This window comes from Scyliorhinus torazame, chromosome 15, assembly GCF_047496885.1.
Source record: "Scyliorhinus torazame isolate Kashiwa2021f chromosome 15, sScyTor2.1, whole genome shotgun sequence".
Classification (NCBI taxonomy): Eukaryota; Metazoa; Chordata; class Chondrichthyes; order Carcharhiniformes; family Scyliorhinidae; genus Scyliorhinus; species Scyliorhinus torazame.
Genome location: NC_092721.1, coordinates 85,994,840 through 86,014,791, shown reverse-complemented (window position 1 = coordinate 86,014,791; position 19,952 = coordinate 85,994,840). Strand labels below are relative to the sequence as shown.

General features: G+C 43.9%; 1 protein-coding gene across 1 annotated transcript in view; it reads left to right on the top strand.

Annotated features, from left to right (window-relative positions):
• Positions 1-19,952, top strand: part of arhgap42a (Rho GTPase activating protein 42a) — a 572,455-nt gene that overhangs the window by 377,567 nt on the left and 174,936 nt on the right. The window contains exons 8-10 of the mRNA XM_072476376.1: positions 4,331-4,460; positions 12,635-12,735; positions 14,026-14,132. Of these exons, the coding sequence (XP_072332477.1) occupies positions 4,331-4,460; positions 12,635-12,735; positions 14,026-14,132 (338 nt within the window). The remainder of the gene's footprint in view (positions 1-4,330; positions 4,461-12,634; positions 12,736-14,025; positions 14,133-19,952) is intronic.

Below are 19,952 nucleotides of genomic sequence, written 5' to 3'. Positions count from 1 at the left end.
AGCTAAACCAGGATTGTTGATATGTGTGTGACATAAGGGGGAAAGAGACCCCTGTACTCCCCAACCCCAGGGGCTATACTGAGGGTCAATGGGTCCAGCGCCATTGTGTTGTCCATGAGGACCAGGTTCGCATGGAGGCGGAGGGTAGGAACCGGTCTGCCCTGGAAGAGTGGTGTACAGCAGTGTTTTTCAAACTTTCTTTCCCGGGACCGACTTTTGCCAACTGCCCGACCTTCAAAGCCCACGCCGGCCGACCTTTGGGACCCACGCCACATTCGCTTCCCTTTAATGTGAGAGGTGAGCCTGCCTGGTCGTCACAACCTCACTCCATTGGCTTTGCATCTTGTCTATCCCAAATTTCCTTCCTCAGGCTAGGTGAGTCTAGGAAGGAAGCATGCCCCCATCTGCATCGCGCAGAGTAACTGGAGCGCATAGAAAACATGCCCCTCTCTCTGGCCGTGATCTACCGGTCGCGTTGTGCCTGAAGGTTGGCGTGGCTGGTAGATGCCGGAAGAGCCTTCCGAGATCTACCAGGCTCGCCACATCTTGAGAGATCTAACACGATCTGAATCCCACCCAATGTGGCTGCGATCACTATTTTGCAAACTTGCATATTAGAGTGAGACTAGGTCACATTCCTGGAACTCCGTCCTTACAACACTGTGGGTTAACCTACACCTCAGCAGGGACTGCAGCGGTTCAAGAAGGAAACTCACCACCACCTTCTGAAGGGCAACTAGGGATACGCAATGAATGCTTTCCTAATCAGCGAGGCCCACATATCACAAATTAATTTTTACAAATCCTAATTTTAAATCCACAGCATTACCACAAATACACTTGCGAATCTGTGCATTCCACGACCGGGCAAAAACGCTGAACACCGTAAGGTGAGAAGTAGAGTGGCAGATGGATAAAATGGGGCAGGCAGAATTTGAAGCACGCCATTGTGGAGTTTTAAAGTGTATTAGCAAAAGGGAATAGCCTCACTTCCGTCTCTCTATGTCTACGTCACTACTTCTCTCTATCTCTGTACCAATATGCACTCATTCTAATATGCACTCCATTGATCTACCGGAGGCATTGGGATCTAACCCCTTTGCCTCGGAGAGCTCGGCCGAGCGCCATTCAGCTGGAGCGACACGTGTGGGGGTCTCCCAGGGGTTTGGAGGCCGCCAAGTGCTTTCTCTCTAAGCAGGGTGGCACCCTAGCATTGCTGGTGCCACCTGGGCACCTTTGCTCTGCCAGCCTGACACGCTAACACCCTGGCAGTGCCACCTAGGTGCCAGCCTGGCACTGCTAAGTTGCCCATGTGGCACTGCTAGATGACATGGGCATTGCCAGGGTGCCAGGCTGGATTTTTTTCCTGTACTGGGGTTTGGGCCCAGGGGTGCCCTGCACGTGTGAGGTGGCGTAGGAGAGAGACCATGGACCCCCTTATAAGTGAGTTGAGCTTTAGGGGGCGGGGTTTGATGGTCATGTCAGAGGGTCGTCCTCCTGCACTGAGGAGTTCAAGCGAGCAGAGCTCCTGAGTGTAGGAAATGGGATGAAGTGAACCCCCCCATCCCTTCCTGGGGTATCCAAAATCATTTCGGATTCGCTCTGTTCCTATCAATGTTTATCTACCTACTAGTTGCTCTGCATCCTCCACCATGTCTGATTGTCATTATCTCCGTGCCTGACATTATTTCCCCTTTTCACTGAAACATTGTAAGTCTCTCTTCTCCTGGGTTTCTCCTAATGATGACTCTTTTTTTCCATTTTTTCTTTTATCACCAGGAATTTATTTGTCTCCTTGTTTCTCTTTCTGTTCCTATTTATCCGAGTCACTCTCCTGCTCCTTGTTCGCCTCTCTATTTTTCCCTGTTCCCAAATTGCAACTTTAATTTTCTCTCTGTGTCTCTGCCCGCCAATTTTGTTTTTCTTCCCCCAGCATCATGCCTGTCTCAGTTACTTCAGCACTCTTGTATGTCAAAGTAGAATTTGAGTTACAAAGGTATATAGGGAGATTGGTACAGAGATATGGAGAAGTAGTGACGTAGATATAGAGAGACAGAAGTTAGGCTATTCCCTTTTGATAATACACTTAAAAACTCCACAATGGCGTGCTTCAAATTCTGCCTGCCCCATTTTATCCATCTGTCACTCTACTTCTCACCTATCGTGTTCAGCGTTTTTGCCTGGACGTGGAATGTACAGATTCGCAAGTTTATTTGTGGTAAAGCTGTGGATTTAAAATTAGGATTTAAAAAATTAATTTGTGGAATTATTTGCGTATCCCTAGTTGCCCTTCAGAAGGTGGTGGTGAGTTTCCTTCTTGAACCGCTGCAGTCCCTGCTGAGGTGTAGGTTAACCCACAGTGCTGTATGGACGGAGTTCCAGGATTGTGACCTAGTGGCAGTAAAGGAACTGCAATATATTTTCAAGTCAGGGTGGTGAGTGACCTCGAGAGGAACCTCCAGGTGGTTGGGCTCCCAGGTATCTGCTGCTCTTGTCCTAGATAGGCCAGAAGAGTATTGTGACCATTTCTGAACACCACATGTTAGGTGCTGCCTAAGGAACGTTGGTGAGTTCTTGAAGTGCATCGTGTAGATGGTACACACGGCTGCCACTGTTCACCGGTGGTGGAGGAGGGATTGAATGTTTGTGGAAGGGGTAGCAATCAAGCTACCCCTTTGTCTGCTTTGTACCAGATGGTGTAGAGCGTCTTGGGTGTTGTTGGAGCTGCATTCATCCAGGAAGGTGGATCTGCAAAAATTATTTACCAAGAATGTGGAATATCCTAATATTGGAACCAATATTATTCAACCATGACTTGCTGGAATGCACAGTTGATGCTTTTGTGGTTGCAGCAGAACAGGGCCATATTTTCTCATTATTTTGGTCATCCATATCTGTACATATCCTTAAACCTGCAATCTCATTCTTTCTTTTTATCCACTTGTTTTTTTTCAATTATGCTATTAGTGAGTTTTGCTTGCAGATCAACAAATGACAGACACAAGCTAACAGTAATGAAATCAAAGTAATATGTATTTTTGGGTCTCTACTGCAATAATAATTTTTTTTGGCCCTGTCGTACCATCTGGGAAAATAGTTATTGCCATAAAATTCATGATACTTGGATCTTGGCATATAGAGTAAAAGTTCCAAATTTGCCGATGATACCAATCTTGGAGTAGTGACAAAAATTGAGGATGCCGGGAATCAACTGCAACAGGACATTGGTAGGCTAGCAGAATGGGCAGATAAGTGGCAGATGGATTTGAAAAGAGAAGTGCAAAATGATGCATTTGGGGAGAAGACATAGGGAGAACCAATGATAGACTTAATGGCAAAGTTCTGATAAGTGTGTAAGGCCAAGGGGACCTGGAAGTGCATGTGTGTAAATCTTTGCGACATATTGAGAGAATAGTTAGCAAAGCAAATGGGATCTTGAGTTTCATGCATAGAGCTATTAGGCCAGAAGAGTATTGTGACCATTTCTGATCACCACATGTTAGAAAAGATATACGAGGGTCCTTCAGAGGGTGGGTAGAGTCACCAGAATAGTTTCATGCAAGAGAAATGTTAGCTACACAATTGGGTTGGAGAAGCTGAAGTTGTTCTCCTTGGAGCAAAGGAGATTTAGTATGGATGTTTCAATAAGTGGACAAAAAAAAACAGTCCCCTCAGCTTATTGTACAAGCATTAGAGGACATGGATCTAAGATTTGGGGCAAAACATGCAGGGAGATGTAAGGAAGAATGGTTTTAAACAGCAAGTGGTAAAGTCCTGGAACCCACTGCCCAGGAAAGAGAGCCGATCAATAATTTCAAAAGGAAATTAGATGGACATTTGAAGGAAATAAATTAGCAGGGTTACAGGATAAACTAGGGGAATGGGACTGACCAGTTTGTCCTCCCTGTAGCAGGCCTGGATTTGGGCCAAATGGCACTAAAGAATGAGATTCCACATTTGAAGTTCATTTTCAATGCCAGAGTGTTAGTTTGGCAGGACTTATGCTGTAAAACTAAAAGGTACTTAGACTGGAATGATTTGACTAAATTTCTCTTGTGAGTTTAGGATTTTGGACTTTCATGCTATTAATATGTTTAAAAGGAAATCCGTTTGGTGAGATGTAGCTTTTTCCTAGCTTGTGGAGGTGCAGCACACCTTGGAGATAATTTTTCAGATTCTTGTGTTCAGCTGCGTATATGTACCTCGCAGTCGTTGTCTGATTTGGGAGTAAAAATGGAGAGCACTGTTAGCCTTGCATATTTAGTAAATTCCATCATGCTTTTGATTGCTAAGCCTTAAGGCCAATACAATGATTTTATTCTATCTCAAGACCAGAAACAATTTTGAAAGTACCAGGCAGGAAGTGGAAAGACTGATGCAGAGAATGAAATCAGCCCCTCAGGATTACAAACCGCCTGGCCAATGGACAATGGAAGGATATCTCTATGTGCAGGAAAAACGTGAGTGCACAAAAGCTGTTCTTGTTATTTATTCTCTTACCAATTGCCATTTTAAAATAAAATATAGTAGTAGACTTCCTGCTGCCTTTTAAAGATCTTTCAATTGCATTTCTTTATGATTTAAAAAAATCTTATATTTATTGGTGTTCTAATAGCACACTGCCTGTTCACATTTAAGTTATTGGTTCAATTGCATTTTAGATTTATGAGATGAATGTCTTTCACTCTGCTGGTTAATGAATTATAAATTAAATACATTTGTGCAGTCTCCTCCCAGTACTACCGAGATGGGGTTTTGGGCAGGGAAGTGTGTGTAAGTGTCCACCACACTAAATTTCTCGTAATTCAACACAAATTGTCAATCTTACTCAGGCCATGAAGCTAATTAGTATACAAGGAGAAAAATTTACACTGGCAGATTAAGCATATGTTCTCGGATTGGAGTTCAAACAAATTGGAAGATTAAAGAGAACCTTTAAACGGTTGTGATTTGTATACCTGACCTATGAATACTTAATGCCGCAAATGAGTGTCTTGAGATCAAAAAGTGTTCAAATACTTCAGCATTGAAATTCCTTCCAATGACTGCCAAAACTCAGTAGGAATGTAAAATGAAAGTGAAAAAAGAGAATATAACATAATAGAGTGCATGCATAATTCTAACAATGCTACTGAGCTATTTGAGTTTTGGAGTTCTTTTGACTGAACACATCAGATGCCATGATCACTGTGCGCTATATTGCTTGTCATATTAAAGACAGTGCCAGAACCTGCATCCGCATGGGACTAATGGAGTGGGGATGATTGTATTCCCATGTCCTTTGCGGAATACAAGCTTCCCCGCTAAGGAGGCGGTGGAAGCTTAATTGCTATTGTATAGAAGGTTGGCCAGTTGGGGGCTGGCCACACTCACACCCGGTTGGATATCACTGGGAGCAGTGTACCTCAAGCTTTGCCAATAAACCATTGTACCCGCTGTGCATATTTTAGAATCAACTATTGTATATAGTGGTACGTGTAAAGAATCTTTGAAAACAAGTAATTCATTCATAACTTTCTCCTATGTTTGGAAATGGAAAAAAGCGTCTTCACTATAAGCTAATAAAGTGTCAATCATCTAAGTCCTTTAAAGTATCAATAACCTAAACCATAAACCTCTGAAACCACTTACAAATTGTCTAAAACAACATTGTGAGATTGACAGCAGAGAACAAAGAACCTAAGTAATGTATCAAATAATGTTTTCCTTGAGGAGCAGCTTCTTAATCAAACCTAATGGACACCTAGGCTCTCAACCAGCCTTATTATATATGATTGGCTGAGAGCCCAGAAACCTGTTCGAGTAACATTATTTGAATACCTCTAATTGGCTTCTCCTTGACTTATGTTGTTTTGATGGCAGCAATCCTAGTTTCTATAATCTCTCCATTCAGTCCAGCTACCATCATGATAAACCCCTTCTGCACCCTTACCAAAGATTTGACTTCCTTCCTAATATGTGCTGACCATAATTGATCACAATACTCCAGCTGAAGTTAATCTGGTAATTTTTAAAAGTTCAGCGTGACTTAGTTCTTTTTGTATTCATTCCCCTTATTTACAAAACCAAGGATGCAGTGGGATGCCGTATACGTTATTAACAGCCTTCTGAACTTGTCCTACCACTTTCAAAGATTTATGTCCACACATCCCCAAACCTCACTACCTTGGATTACCCTCAAAATAGTACCATGCAGATTTTATTATTTTGCCATGGTTCTTCCCAAACAGAATCACTCCATACTTCATTAAATTACAACTGGTTTGGTGAGCTCATTTCACCAGTTAGCTCATTTCACTAGTTTGCCTTCCTTTCTGTAATCTGTTACTATCATCCCATTATTTACCATGTTGCCAAGTGTTTACAAAATTGGAAAATGTTACAATATCCCAGATACCATCACCATCCCTTGGTAAGCCCTGTCCCACTGGTAGGAGACCTACCAGAGATGGCAGCACAGTGATATGTAGTCAATAGGAAGTTGCCTTGGGAGTCCTCAACATTGACTCCAAACCCTATTACGTCTCAAAAATGGCAAGCAAACTTCCTGATTACACCTTGCCTTTACATCCATCATGTCATGTGGCGCTACCACCCTTTAAATGGGACAGATTTTGAATAGATCTAACTACTCAAAACTGGGCATCCATCTGGCGCTTTGGGCCATCAGCAGCAGAGTGGTACTCAACCAAAATCTGCAACCTAGCCAAGCTGTTCCAGTACAACTGCAACATTGACAATGTTGAAAATTGCCCATGTGTGTCCTGTCCAGAATGAACAGAACAAATCCAATCTAGCCAATCACTCCCATCATCAGCAAAGTGATGGAAGGGTTCATCAACAATGCTATCAAGTGACACTTACTCAACAATAACCTGCTCACTGACACTCCGTTTGAGTTCTGCCAGGGTAATTCAGCCCCTGATCTCCTTAGAGTCTTGGTCCAAACATGGATAAAGGAGCTGAGGTGAGGTGTGATTGCCTGCCATTGATATTAAGGCAGCAATTGACAGAATGTGGCATCAAGGAACCCGAGTAAAACTGGAGTGAATGGGAATCCAGAGATTGACTCTTCACTAATTGGGGTCAAACATGGCATAAAAGAAGATTGGTATGATCTTCGAAGGTCAATTAACTCAGTCCCAGGACATCGCTGTAGGAGGTTTTCAGGGTAATGTCCTAGGCCAAACCTCCTTCAGCTGTGTCATCAATGACCGTCTCTCCATTATAAAGTGGGAATTGGGGATGCTTGCATAATATTCAGTACCATTTTAGACTCCTTGGGTAATGGAGCAAACCAAGTCCATTGCCTGGGCAATATTCAGGCTTAGGTTGATAAGTGGCAAGTAACATTCACATTACTCAAGTACCAGACAATGACTGTCTTGAACAAGAGAAAATGTAATCATCTCCCTTGACATGGCATCACTATTCCGCTAACCCCACCATCAAATTCATCAAAGTTACCATTGACCAGAAACTGAACTGAATCAGCCATGTAAATACTCTGGTTACACCAACAGGGGTTGGTAATACTGCAGTGAATGACTCACCTCCTGGTCACCATCTGCAAGGCCCAAATCAGGAATGTGATGGCATATTCTCCACTTGCCTGGCTAAGTGCAGCTCCAACAATACTCTGGAAACCTGAGACCATCCAGGACAAAGCAAGCCGCTTAATTGGCACCCTATCCACTGCTTTAAATAGAAACATTCACTCCCTCTAGCACCGACATATTGTGGCAGCATTTTGTACCATCTACAAGATGCATTGAAGCAACTCATCAAGGATCCTTTGGCAGCACCTTCCAACCCCTTGACCCGTACCACCTTGAAGGGCAAGGGCAGAAGATACATGGTGACACCACCACCTGCAAGTTCCCCTCCAAGGCACATACCATCTTGATTTGAAACTATATTGACATTCCTTCACTGTTCACTGTTGTTGGATTAAAATCCTTGAACTTCCTTCCTAACAGCACTGTGGTTACCTACACCACATGGATTGCAGCGGTTCAAGGAGGAAGTTCACCACCACCTTCTAAAGGGCAATTAGGAATGGGCAATAAATGGGGGTTTAGCCAACGATGCCCACATCTCATGAAAGAATACATTTTTAAGAAAGAACTGTGATCTCTGGGAGACGGCTCTACATACTGCTTTCCAGTAGGAAAACACCCATTCACCACTACTCGCTGTCCCTATCCCTCAGCCAATTACTTACCACCATACTTTTAATCCTATTTTCTTATTTTTTCTTAATAAGTCTGCTATGTTGTATATCATCCATTTCTTTGAAAAGTCCATGAACACAAAATTTTGATTCCCTACTGCTCATAGTTGCAGTGTTAGGGTTGTTATTTTAGTTTCAAAATGGCATCTGTACCATGGGTTAACATATCGGGCACATTTTCGGAAGGTTGGTTGCGTGGCTTTAGGACCATGTGCTGGAGTATGCAATATCAGCTGATTTGATGCCAGCATTGTCATTTTCAACTTCACCATTCCAGTAAATCCAATCTTAAACTGAATGTGTGTTAAGCAGCAAAGGAGCCCAAAACAGAGTTATTCAAATGGATTGCCAACCACTCCTGTGTTAGTTGCAAATTAATTTCTAGTGGCTCTGACTGAGCCAGCAGAAGTGCTTGGTGATTTCCAAAGTTGCTTAAAGTCAAGATGGTGCTGCATATTGGGATTCTGACTTCAAGAGTACTGTTGACATCACTCGCTCCCAGTCACAAATACAGAATAACCATCCTCATTGATCTTCAGCTTGAGAAAAAGATTGTGCAGAAGCAGCATGGAAGAGAATAGGCTGTTTAGAGAGAGAGGAGGGGGAGGAGAGCACTCATCAATGGGCCTTACCAACCTTGGATCTTCTGGGAGCACTTTTCTTACCTACAACCTCAAAGATAAGCAAGGACAGTGCTGCTAAGGGCGATGAAGATGACCATGGCCTAGACCTCCTTCAAATCAGGATGCTTCCAGTTCGGACATGCAAAATATGTAACATTCTCAGTTTGCCATCCACATCTGTATTAGGGAGGAAATTCTCCCTCTTTATGCTGAGGGAGAGAAGTACATTGTGTTCTCTCTGACCAGAGAAAAGCAGGTATTGCTTTGTCAGGATAGCGTGCTCTCCCCATAGTGCAGAAGGGAATGGATGGGAATATGAAATTTGGAACACAAACAGATCATCCATGAACTTATTGAATGGCGGTGCAGACTTGAGGGATTGAATAGCATACTTCTGCTCCTATTTTGTATGTTTGTATGTGCAGAGTGTGATTGACTACACATACATGGTTTTACAGGCACTGCATCTGACTGCATAAATGTACACGAACCACAAAGGACTCACTCCCGGAATGGGTAATTGGTATGTGGTTATGCTCAGCATATCGTGCAGGTGAATGCCTGCTGCCCTAGCAGCAGTCATTGATGCATTTAATAATAATCTTTATTCGTGTCACAAGTAGGCTTACATTAACACTGCAATAAGGGCAGCATGGGCGCCGAGGTCCCAGGTTTGATGCCGACTCTGGGTCACCATCCGTGTGGAGTTTGCACGTTCTCCCCGTGTTTGCATGGGTTTCGCCCCCACAACCCAAAAATATGGAGGTTAGGTGGATTGGCCACGCTAAATTGCCCTTTAATTGGAAAAAATGAATTGGGCACTCTAAATTTAAATGAAAACATTGCAATAAAGATACTGTGTAAATCCCCTAGTTGCCACATTCCGGCGCCTGTTTGGGTACACTGAGGGAGAATTTAGAATGTCCAAATCACCGAACATCACGTCTTTCAGGACTTGTGGGGGGAAATCGGAACTCCCAGAGGAAACCCACACAGACACAGGGAGAATGTACAAATTCCACCCCGGGGCTGGGTCTTTTATTTCATTATCCTTCTCCACTTATCCCTTTTTCCAGTTTGGTCTTCAAGCAAGTGCTGTATTATTTTTAAATTTGGGCCTGGATTTTTGCAATGACAGAGAACCTCTCAGTTGTGAAAATGGTGGAGGAGGCCATAATTTGGAGGTTTTGCCCTTGAACGCAGCACCTACCATTTTTGTAGGGGCCCGCGTCAGGATTTGCACATGCATGTTTCGGGGTGGCAGCTGCCATATGAAACAGAAGCTGCCTCCACTCGTGTCTAATTTTGTTGATCCAAGTGTGAAACCTAATGTATGCAGGCTAGACCTGTAGGAGCAGGTCTGAATTTTGTGGCATCCTTTGGATAGTTGGGGCACCCTTTTGGAGCTTCAGGGTATCCCTGTTGAATTTACCACAGAACACCTTTGGGGAGGTCAGGTGTCCTTTGGAATTGTTAAAAATAGGCATAAATATGTGTAAATGTGCATAAACTCATTAACTTCAAATTAATTGGAACTGTCAAAAGTGTCAAAATAAACTATCAAACGTGCTCAAATGGACTGTCAAAAGATGCTGTCAAACTGTAAAGACATTTAAAATTCCCACCCTTTAAATCTGAAAAATATATCTGGAGTGTTTTTAAAAATAATTTCTTTCTATTTCACTCTGTTGGCATAAGCCTGAGCGCTGCCATTACATAACTGATTTCACAAACCTTAATTATCACAATAGGGTGTCTGACATTTTACAATTTGACTTACAGTTCCAAGTAGTTATAGACTCTTTAATTGGGACTATCTATTCCAATGCATGTTTGTTTAAAATTAAATAATAAAATTATGTAGTTGAATTTTGTACAGCATTGGTCTCCTTATTTAAGGAAATATGTTAATGCTTTAGAAGCAATTCAGAGGAGTTTTTCTGGATTAATAACAAGAATGGATGGATTGTCGTTTGAGGATAGGTTGGAGAAGTTAGATGTGTATCCACTAGAGTTTAGAAGAGTAAGAGACGACTTGATCAAAATCTTTCAGATCCTGAGGCATATTAGCAAGGTATACATGAAGAGGATGTCTCTTATTGTCAGAGGATATAGAACTAGGGGTCACTGTTTAAAAATAAGGGTCACTCATTTAAGTCTGAGAGGAGGTGAAATGTTTTTTCTCAAGAGGGCCTTGTGCCTCTGGGACACTCTTCCTCAAAAGGCAGTGAAGCAGAGTCTTTGAATATTTTTATGACAGAGCTAGGGGATGAAAGATTATCGGTGTTGGCAGGAATGTAGGGTTGACGTTACATTCAGATTAGCCATGATCTAATTGAATGGTACAGGAAGCTTGAGAGCCTACTCCTGTTGCTAATTTGTATGAATTAAATGTTGGTTCCGATTGCGATTATGTATTTGAATGTCGATGTAGTAAATTACTTTTTAATGAATGAGTGATTTAAAAAAATTATGGGGCGAGATTCTCCGACCCCCCTCTGGGTTGGAGAATCGCCGGGGGCTGGCGTAAATCCTGCCCCCGCCGGTTGCTGAATTCTCCGGCACCGGATATTCGGCGGGGGCGCGAATCGCGGCGCGCCGGTTGGTGGGCCCCTCCCGCGATTTTCCGGCCCGGATGGGCCGAAGTCCCGCCGCTAAAATGCCTGTCCCGCCGGCGTAGATTAAAGCACCTACCTTACCGGTGGGACAAGGCGGCGCGGGCAGGCTCCGGGGTCCTGGGGGGGGCGCGGGGCGATCTGGCCCCGGGGAGTGCCCCCACGGTGGCCTGGCCCGCGATCGGGGTCCACCGATCCGCGGGTGGGCCTGTGCCGTGGGGGCACTCTTTCCCTTCCGCCTTCGCCACGGTCTCCACCATGGCGGAGGCAGAAGAGACTCCCTCCACTGCGCATGCGCGGGAATGCCGTCAGCGGCCGCTCCCGCTCCCGCGCATGCGCCACCCGGAGATGTCATTTCCGCGCCAGCTGGAAGGGGCACCAAAGGCCTTTTCCGCCAGCTGGCGGGGCGGAAATTCCTCCGCCGCCGGCCTAGCCCCTTAAGGTTGGGGCTCGGCCCCCAAAGATGCAGAGCATTCCGCACCTTTGGGGCGGCGCGATGCCCGACTGATTTGCGCCGTTTTGGGTGCCAGTCGGCGGACATCGCGCCGATACTGGAGAATTTCGCCCATGAAGTCTACAATGGACACTTCGAACTTTATATTATTTCATCTCAGCATGGTCTGCCCAAGGTGGATACTGGGTGAGCTGGCATGTAGGTGTATGGGCAACGGGTGGTGGGGGAGGGGGGTGAGGGGGTCATGGGTTGGCATGCATTGATCAGTGGGCTACAAAGGGCCCTGGAGGGGGGGTGGGTGGAGCAGAAGGGCATGGGGAGAATGAGGAACCATGGAGTGTGGGCAGAGAGGTACAGGTTAACATAAAGAAAATAACAGTCCATTGGGGTGGGTAGAGAGGAACAGATTGCCAAGGAGGGGCTATGGATGGGGCAATATGTGCCAGAGCACCAAGCCCAGCCCATCTCCAAGCCCAGCAGCCTCCACTTGTTCCAGGGCTGTCTGGCCAAACTCCCAGAGACTCCGCCGCCCTGGAACAAAAATCTCAACAACTGGGGCATTTCTCCCAGATTGCGTTAGCCAAGTCGGGAGATGTCCTGACTGCGCTCCCGACCCGGGAATAAAAATCCAGGCCTTGCTGTATTTACACTCTTACTGGCATTGCATCGTTATATGTAAGCTGTATAACAGCTGTTCTTTCTTTTTTAGGACCCCTTGGGTTTGCATGGATAAAACACTACTGTACCTACGAAAAAGCAACAAAGACATTTTCAATGACTTTATGTGAACCAAAGTCAGGGGGGAAATTGGTAAATTCAAAATTTTATCTCATATAAGTGACAAAAAATTTACTTTTCGCTTACATTATCGAAAGATAATCCATGCCCATCTTTTTCGTAAATGTTAATTTTGAACAACTCGAATCAGTTTTCCACCCCACCATGGCACTGAAATGGCCCCTTTGAAAGGCACAATTTACAGCTTATGCAACCATGATCATAGTAACCTATCCCTCTACATCTATCCAGTTGTAGCCAGCATCACTTGCAATGGCTTTCTTCCCACTATCTCTGGAGTCTTCCAAGGATCACCCACTCGTATTTCTCATCCACATGCTATACCTCAGCAACATCATCTGAAAACACAGATCATGTTCAAGATGTGCACCGGCAGTACCTTGCTATATGTGACCAATACCTTTTTCAGCTCCTGATTTGTCATACTGCTTATCCCACAAGTAATTTATGAGCAGTTGCTTTACCTATTAAATATTGAGAATACCTAAGCCAATTTCTTTAACCCCTGCCACAAAATGCGTTCCCTAGCCAATAAATTGATCCCTTTCCTGGGCCATTGTCTTAAGACTCAACCAGATCATTTGCATATTATTTGACCCTGAATTCAGCATCTGGCCCCATATATTCTCCATCACCAAGAGCATCAACTTAACACTTCCAAAGAATCGCTTGTCCCTACCCCTGCCTCAGTTCATCTGCTGTTAAAATCCTCTTCCAAGCTTTTGATATCTCAGTCTGATTCTTATGCTCTCCTAATTGGCCTCCCAGCAGCTCTTCAAGATCACTGCTCTTGCACATCCCTAAATTTCATCACCCCATGGTTGGTGGTTGTGCCTTCAGTGGCCTGGGCCCACAGCTTTGGAAATCCCTCTGTAAACCCCTGCCTCTCAACCACTCTCCACATTTAAGTTGCTCCTTTCAAATAGATCAAACTTTTGGCCAGTTGTCCTTAAACCTCTTTGTGTGGCTTAACATCAAATTTTGTTTGGTAACATGCTTTTTACGATGTTAAGTATGCTATATAAATGCAAGTACTTGTAATAACAACATTGCAAATGAGTTGTTTGGTTGAGTAATTTCTTTTGACCTATTATTAGTAGTTGGTGTAATAAGTGTTTGTATTAATCCTTTCAACAGAATTAGGATTGTAGAAGCTGTTATACATAGAAAAGACAAGAACAATCAATTCCTTTTCTGTTGACATATTGATTTACCTCAGTCGATCTGCCATAGAGTTGCTTGTCTGAATGTGTGTTGTATTTACCATGAACATGTCTGACTTATTTATTTGCAATTAAATAGAATGGCCTTGTAACAGCTTCAGAAATGTTCAAACTGAAATTTTGCATTCGAAGGAAGACGGACTCAATTGATAAACGCTTTTGTTTTGATATAGAAGTCGTGGAAAGGTGAGTTAAATGTATACTCTTTCTGACTACTTAAGGTCAATAGGTATAATAGGTGTAAGTTTTATTGCATGGAAGAAAAAATTCAGTTCAAGCAGTCCATATTGGTATTTGTCCTGCACGTGAGCAGTAATTCTTATTGCATGTATCTTGTTCTTATATTCCTTTTATCCACCTTTCCTTCAACACCTATCTAACCTATTCTTAAATGTTGAAAAAGAAAAGTGGATCAAGGCCTGGATTTTCATCTTTGCAGCGGGTAGCACGAGTTGGTAAAATTCCAGGCTTTCCGCACCCTCCTCTGGATTATGTGCAGGGAAATAAGGGATCTTCAATGCTGGGACGGTTTCGGGCTAGAGCTGATCCAGGAAATAGGTTATAGGTAGTTAAAGGGGCTGCTATGTGCCGAGGCGGGCATTTTAAAAGGCCCACCTTGATGCAGTAAGACTTTAACCCAGTCACAATTAAAAAGAAAGTCTTCTAGCCTCACCCCTCAAAGTCCCACATTCCCCCACACACTCGCACACCCCATTCATGCCACCTCATACCAGGTTATGTCAAACAAGCAATGTTTTCCCTGGGACAGGGGTATTTTAGTACGTTAGCCAAGAATATATCTATTTTTAAAAAATTCATTCATGGGATGTGGGCGTTGCTGGCTTGACAGGCATTCATTGCCCATCCCTGTGAGCATTTATGAGTCAACCACATTGCTATGGGTCTGGAGTCACATGCAGGCCAGACCAGGTGAGGGCGACAGATTTCCTCCCCTAAAGGACATTAATGAACCAGATGAGTTTTTAAGGCAATCGACAATGGTGTCCTGGTAATCTTTAGACTTTTAATTCCAGATTATTTTATTGAATTCAAATTTCACAATCTGCCATGGCAGGATTCGAACCCAGGTCCCTAGATCGAAGAAGAAGTCCTGGTGGCTGTATTCGGTGTCAAGCGATTTCATCAATACATCCATGGCTGCCATTTTTTTTATTGTCACCGATCACAAACCAATGTCAGGCCTCTTCCGTGAAGACAAGGTGATTCCACCAGTAGCATCTGCACGGATTCAGTGCTGGGCTCTGTTATTGGCTGCTTGCGAATACTCTTTCGAGCACTGCCCAGGGATCCAGATTGCGCATGCTGATGCATTATGCCATCTTCCCCTGCAGATAGAATCCATGAACCTTCTTACAGTGGACAAAGTGATTGCTGAACTGAATCTCGTTGCCTGTCACTGCCTCATGTGTTCGTGACTGGATGCAAACCAACCTTGTTCTTGTCAAGTTGTGACATTTGGCGCTATACAGTGGCAGCTACCAGAGGGGTTGAAAGCTTTCTCGTCCAAATTGTCAGAGTTGACCGTGAAGGACGGCATCCTCGTGTGGAGCACCATCGTTGTTGTGTCAGTGAAAGGATAGGCTGTCATGTAGAAGGACCTTCACAACGGACATTCCAGAGTATCCAAAATTATGATGCTGGCGAGGAGCTACATCTGGTGGCAAGGTTTGGATTCCAAAATGGGGATACAGACCTCTGAGGTCTTGGCTGTCAACTCCGTAGTTCAACTGCCTCCTGATGATTGTGTGCCACGACATTCTTGCTACAGATGACATCGGTATATGCTGACTGATTTGGTGCATCAGCTCCATGGTAACTTACCAGAGACTCCAATGTCCTCCCCCTGCTTCTCGTTCTCAGCTTCATCGCTCATCAAGGGGGTCTTTGGACTTTGTGGTGTTGGGGGGGGGGGGGAGGGGGAAATGTAATATCCCACACAGGACCTACAGGGTGGGAATGCTTGTCTTCCAGGATCTCCTTGTGGAGTAAGAGCTCCACCGCAAGGGGCAGGGTATCTTAATTAACCAATGTATATAAGGTCGCCTAGTTAAGCACCGACCAAAGAGGAACCTGGTAGTGTATAAATCGTTTGTGTAAATAAAACTTTGTTCCCAAAGAGGAACCTGGTAGTGTATAAATCGTTTGTGTAAATAAAACTTTGTTCTTATTTTACTCGGCATGGACTCTCGTGTCCTTATCAGAGTTACCATGGAGCCCATCTCAACCTTTTCCCTCGCCTTAGCTGTGGTAACCCTCAGGTTAAATAACCACCAATCAGCTCTCTTTCTCAAAGGGGAAAGCCGCCACCTATGGCCCTCTGGGACAATGGCAACTTTCAATGCCATTTACAACTTGCAATTTGGTGGTTGGCCAACATCTTATGCAATATTTTGTCAATTATTGCACAATTCCTCTCATGTAAACCATTACTGAACAGGTTCTCAGCCACAGTGTTCATGACTATAGTATTCAAATTCTCACCCATGTCCCAAGTTTATCATTTGCAAATGCTCCTCCATTATCTGTCGAACGTTTCATTGGTGTTCTTAGTCCAGTACCAACTCATTTTCCATTGCCATGGCCAGGAATTTCCAGTCCCACCAGTGGCGGATTCATCGCGGGTGGGATGGAAAGTTTGATGGATCAGCAAAAGGTCCATTGATTTGGGGTGGGAATTTCCAGTCCCGCAGCAGGTGGAAAAAAGAACCGGAGACGATCAAAGATTGAGATATTACATTGGGTCTCAGCCATTCGGTACCAGAGATTGCCCGGAGTAGTATATTTTTCCTTTCCCAGAGGCAAAAAACTTTTCATTCAACATCCAACCATCAAAGCTCAGTGTTCATCCTCTGCTACCATGTTGGTCACACGTTGAAAGGATGAGTCTGAAACCAGTTTTTTCCTTAATCTAGATTTATTTCCAAGACCCTGAGTACAGGCACAGATTCCTCTTGGTCCCCCCCCCCCATCACTCAGTGTGAAATGATTTAGATACACCTGCAATAAATCCCTAATATTTCCCCAATTGGTGGCAGCTGCTTTTAATTACACATGTAAAGTATCGAACATTAACATTCTACAGGCATTTAAATAGTTAAAAGGTGGTTATTGTAGGAATAGGTGTGTTTCATGATCAAAATGGGGATTTATGCATGGAGGCAGAGGGCATGGCTGTGACACGAAATGAGTACTTTGCATCTGCCTTTCTCGATGATGAAGATGCTGCCAAGTTGTAGTGAAAGAGAAGGTAGTTAAAACATTGGATAGACTAATAATCGCTCAAGAGTTATTAGGCTGATTGCATGTAAAGTTAATGAGTCATCAGGACCCAAGGTGATGCATCCAATGATACTGAGGAAAGAAACAGTAGAAATTGCAGTGGTGCTGGCCAAAATCATCCAGTGCTGCTTTGATACAGGCATGGTGCCAGAGGACTAGCGAATTGCAACTCTTGTTTAGAAAGATTTGTCAGGATAAGCCCAGCAACTACAGGCCAGTAAGTTATTTTAACCTCAGTGATGGGAGAAAGTTTAGAAATGATGACCTGGGGCAACACGGTGGTGCAGTGGGTTAGCCCTGCTGCCTCACGGCGCCAAGGTCCCAGGTTCAATCCCGACTCTGGGTCACTGTCCGTGTGGAGTTTGCACATTCTCCCCGTGTTTGCGTGGGTTTCACCCCCACAACCCAAAAGATGTGCAGGGTAGGTGGATTGGCCATGCTAAATCACCCAATTGGAAAAATAAATTGGGTACTCTAAATTTATTAAAAAAAAAGAAATGGTGACCTGGAACAATATTAACACACACTTGAATCAATGTGGATTAATTTAAAAGTAAACTGTGTTTCAACAATTTGATTGAATTTTTCCAAGAAGTTATAGAGAGGGAATTTAATAGAAGTGTTCAAAATAATGAGGGAGGGGTCTTGACAGTAGATTGGGGTGCGGGGAGAATTGTCTCCCATTGGTGGAAGGGTCAAAAGCCAGAGGACACTGACTTCAGGTATTTTGAAGGTAATATGGTTGATATGGTGCACATGGATTTCCAAAGGTGTTTGATAAAGTGCAAAATTACAGGTTTGTTCACAAAGTTGAGTTGGACAGGATCAGCATGGATATAATGTGGACTGACTGACAGGGTACAGAACACCGTTGTGATGGTTGCTTTTGGATTGGGGGAACGAATATGGTAGGATTCCCCAGGGTGGGGATTAGGACCATTATCTTTCTTGATATAAATTAATCACCTAGGCTTGAGTGTGCAGAAACAGTTTCAAAACTGCAGATAACCCAAAACCTAGACGTATTGTGAACTGTGAGGATAGTGGTAAACTTCAAGAGAATATAAAAAGGCAGATGGAATGGACAAGTACATGTGAAACTTAATTTAAGGAAGTGTGAACTAATACATTCCGTAGGAAGAACAAGGAAAGAGAATTTTGGTCGTAACTTGCAATCTCCCCAGCATAGGATTTTTAAATCATCGGTCGTTGGTTAGATCAGCATTTATTTCACATTCCTAGTTGCCTTTCAGAAGATGGTGGTGAGCTGCCTTCTTGAAAAGCTTCAGTCTTGAGGTGTAGGTACACCCACTGTGCTGTTGGGGAGGGAGTACCAGGATTTTGACCCAGCGACAGTGAAGGAACAGTGATATATTCCCAAATCACTTGGTGGGGAACCACCAGTTGGTGGGGTTCCTGCGTATCTGCTGCTCTTGCCTTACTAGATATCCAGTTGTGGGTTTGGGAGGTGCTAAGGAATCTTGACGAGTTACTGAAGTGCATCTTTCAGATGGTACACACCGCTACCAATTTTCATCTATTGTGGAAGGTTTGAATGTTTGTGAAGGGGGAGCTTTGTCTTGGATGGTGTCGGACTTCTTGAGTATTGTTGGAGCTGCACTCATTCAGGCGAGTGGGGAGTATTTCATCACACTCCTGACTTGTGACTTGTAGGTGGTGGACAGGCTTTGGGGGGTCAGGAGGTGAGTTGCTTGCAGTAGAATTCCTAGCCTTTCTCCTGCCCTGGGAGCATTAATATATTTAGTCCAGTTTTGTTTCTGTCAATGGTAACCCCCAGGATGTTGATTGTGGGGGATTCAACGATGGTAATACCATTACATGTCAAGGGGCGATGGTTAGATCCTCTCTTGTAGGAGACGGTCATTGCCTGGCAACTGTGTGGCGCGACTGTTACTTGCCACTTGTTAGTTCAAGCCTGGATATTGTCTAGGTCTTGCTACATTTGGACATAGACTACTTCATTATCTGAGGGATCGCGAATGGTGCTAAATATTGTGCAGTCATCTGCGAACATTCCCATTTCTGATCTTATGATGGAAGGGAAGTCATTGATGAACCAGCTGAAGACTGTTGGGCCTAGGACACTACCTTGAGGAACTCCTGAAGTGATATCCTGGAGCTGAGACCTCCAAACCACCACAACCATCTTCCTTTGTGCCAGGTATGACTCCAACTAGCGATGAGTTTTCGCCCTGATTCCCATTGACTCCAGTTTAGCTGGGCTCCTTGATGTCATACTCGGTCAAATGCTGCCTTGATGTCAAGAGCAGTCACTCTCATCTCACCAATGGCATTCAGCTCTTTTGTCCATGTTTGAACCGAGAATGTAATGAGATCAGGAGCTGAGTGACCCTGGCAGAACCCAAACTGAGCATCCGTGAGCAGGTTATTTCTGAGAAAGTGCCGCTTGATAGCACTGTTGATGATTCTTTCCATCACTTTGCTGATGATACAGAGTAGACTCCTGAAATATGAAGTCCAAATCTGAATCAGTACTCTAGATATAGCGTTACTAGGGTATATTCATCATCACTTTTATATTCTACATTTCTTGAAGAATCAAACATTCCTTTTGCTTTTTGATGGCCTATTCCACTTGTGCTGTTTTTGCTATTTTACAAATGTGTCTCCCCAAATACTTCTGCTCTTACATATCACCAAGCCTTCCCCTATTTGAATCATATT